We start from the raw sequence: 2,099 nt of genomic DNA, 5'->3' as shown, positions 1-2,099 counted from the left end.
CAAATCAGTTTTGGTTTGAAACTAAACACTCTTTTTTGGATTTCTCTGATCTTCCACTGAAACAAAAAAATCAATATTTACTCAGCGGTATATAGGAGCCTTTCTGCCTTCTCTAGAAGCACTTTACTTGGAAGCCACAGTGGTGAAGTGACTAGAATGGTGTTTGACTACTTCAGAGGAATGTGGGTGGAATAACATCAAAGTTTTGTTTTAAATTTGCAGTGTCTCTATAATCCTTTCTCTCTTCTCCAGGCGCTGGGGATATGTGGCGTGCATACAGCGAAATGCGGGAGGCGAATTATAAAAATGCAGATAAATATTTCCATGCTCGTGGGAATTATGATGCTGCCCAAAGAGGGCCTGGCGGTAAATGGGCAGCAGAAGTTATTAGGTAATGGATTCTACTTGGATTATGAGATACAAGTCGGTAAAGAGCTATGCAATCAAATTACTATGAAGTACATTGTAATTCATAACTAGTTATTGTCCTGTTTGAAGTGAGGACATTTTTATTTAACCTCTGAACTGGCTAAGTGTGAAGACCATGCCCATTCTTGAGTTGTAAAGGTGATTTCTGAGCTGACCTATTTGGATATGTTCTGATATCAGATCCCATTACTATGGGCAGGGAGGCCGATGTTTTCACCAGAGGGCTTTTAAAATTTAAATAATTGCAGGACCTCACTTTAATCTAGAACCAGTACATATTGCCCTTGGTACTTCATCCAAGAAAACTATGATCATAGGTTCACTTGTAGTCCTCTAACAAGGACTATTTTAAAATATTGCTGTTGAACGTGATGACTATGATACAAAGGAGTTTGAGGAGTGGGTAGAACTTAGTGAAGGCAAGTAATGGGAAAGCTTTTTAATTCACAACTGATGCACTTCTGGGATGACCTCTGCTATTCACAGACAGGCTAAGGTTTGTGTCTGTGTTTGTGTGTGACAAGGTAGGCGAGCTAATATCTTTTATTGGAACAACTTCTGTTGGTGAGGTATTTGTGCGGGTCCTCAGTTTTATGGAAAAGTAGTGATTAAACTGTGGGGGATAAGTGAAAAGTAAATAATTTAGTTATTGAGATTTAATAATAAACTAAGATAATCTTTGTTTCCTTTTTCCAGTGATGCTAGGGAAGGTTGGCAGGGTGGCATTAGTGGCAGAGGAGCAGAAGACACACGTCAAGACCAGGAGGCAAATAAATGGGGCAGAAGTGGAGGAGACCCAAACCGCTACAGACCAGAGGGCCTTCCCTCAAAATACTAATGCAGCCTGTAATACTTTACAATGGTTCCATTTTTCTACCAGTTGTGCAAAACCACAATAAATAAAATCTTAAATTTCGGAAGCTCTCAGTGAATGAACAAATATCCTCAGCTACATTAGAAAGGATAAAAAGCAATATACACACAAATCTTCATGACTTGGGGCCAAAGGTAACCCTTAACTGCCCGGGATTTGGAAGATTCTTCCAGATTATTTAATGATTGTCCTTTACTGGATTTGTTGCATATTCCTGTGAAGCAGCGGGCACTGGCCACTGTCAGAGACAGGCTACTGGACTATTGTGATCCATTATGATAATTCTCCTTGTTATTGTTATAACCATTTTACAGACAAGGATGTTAATTGACTTGCCTAACTTCATAGGGGAGTCTATAGCAGAACTAGGAATGGAGTCCAGTCCTCTAACCATAAGACCATCCTACCTGGCTAATTAGTTTGGGGCGTAAAAACCACCATACAAAGTTTTAGGTATCATGGCAAAAATAGAAATGTTTGGGGCAGGTCAGGAGGAAAGTTAACATTTTAAATGAAAGGATGAAAACACATTTTCCATGGTGCTGGGAGTCTAGGTCCACTTTAATGAGCAGTAAACGGTGCTTATGTTTTAAAAGTATATATTGTTGCCAGGTGGGTAGAACCTCGGTTCCGTCTGAGGTCCGGCTAGAAAGGCTGGATCAGAGTCATCACTGGATGAAATTTCCCATTGTTGCCGAAGAGCAGGTGTGAGTGGAAACAGCATCAGAAAGGGGTGGCAAAACTAAGTTCAGGACTAGTTAATGTACATTGATAAAAACTTGGAAAGATTATAGGG

At 39.9% G+C, this 2,099-nt stretch overlaps 1 protein-coding gene across 1 annotated transcript; it reads left to right on the top strand.

The window, feature by feature from the left end:
* Positions 1–252: 252 nt before the first annotated feature.
* Positions 253–1,345, top strand: LOC112102790 (serum amyloid A protein-like; the record flags this gene model as incomplete). The annotated part of the gene is made up of 2 exons (XM_024194271.3): positions 253–391; positions 1,126–1,345. Coding segments are annotated over 2 exons (281 nt in total), but the record flags the coding sequence as incomplete, so codon positions are not given.
* Between the last annotated feature and the right edge of the window lie 754 nt (positions 1,346–2,099).

Source organism: Terrapene carolina, unplaced genomic scaffold, assembly GCF_002925995.2.
Source record: "Terrapene carolina triunguis isolate 2854851 unplaced genomic scaffold, T_m_triunguis-2.0 Scaffold33661, whole genome shotgun sequence".
In the NCBI taxonomy this organism is placed as follows: domain Eukaryota; kingdom Metazoa; phylum Chordata; order Testudines; family Emydidae; genus Terrapene; species Terrapene triunguis.
The sequence above is the reverse complement of the archived record's forward strand: the minus strand, read 5'-3'. Positions and strand labels throughout refer to the sequence as shown.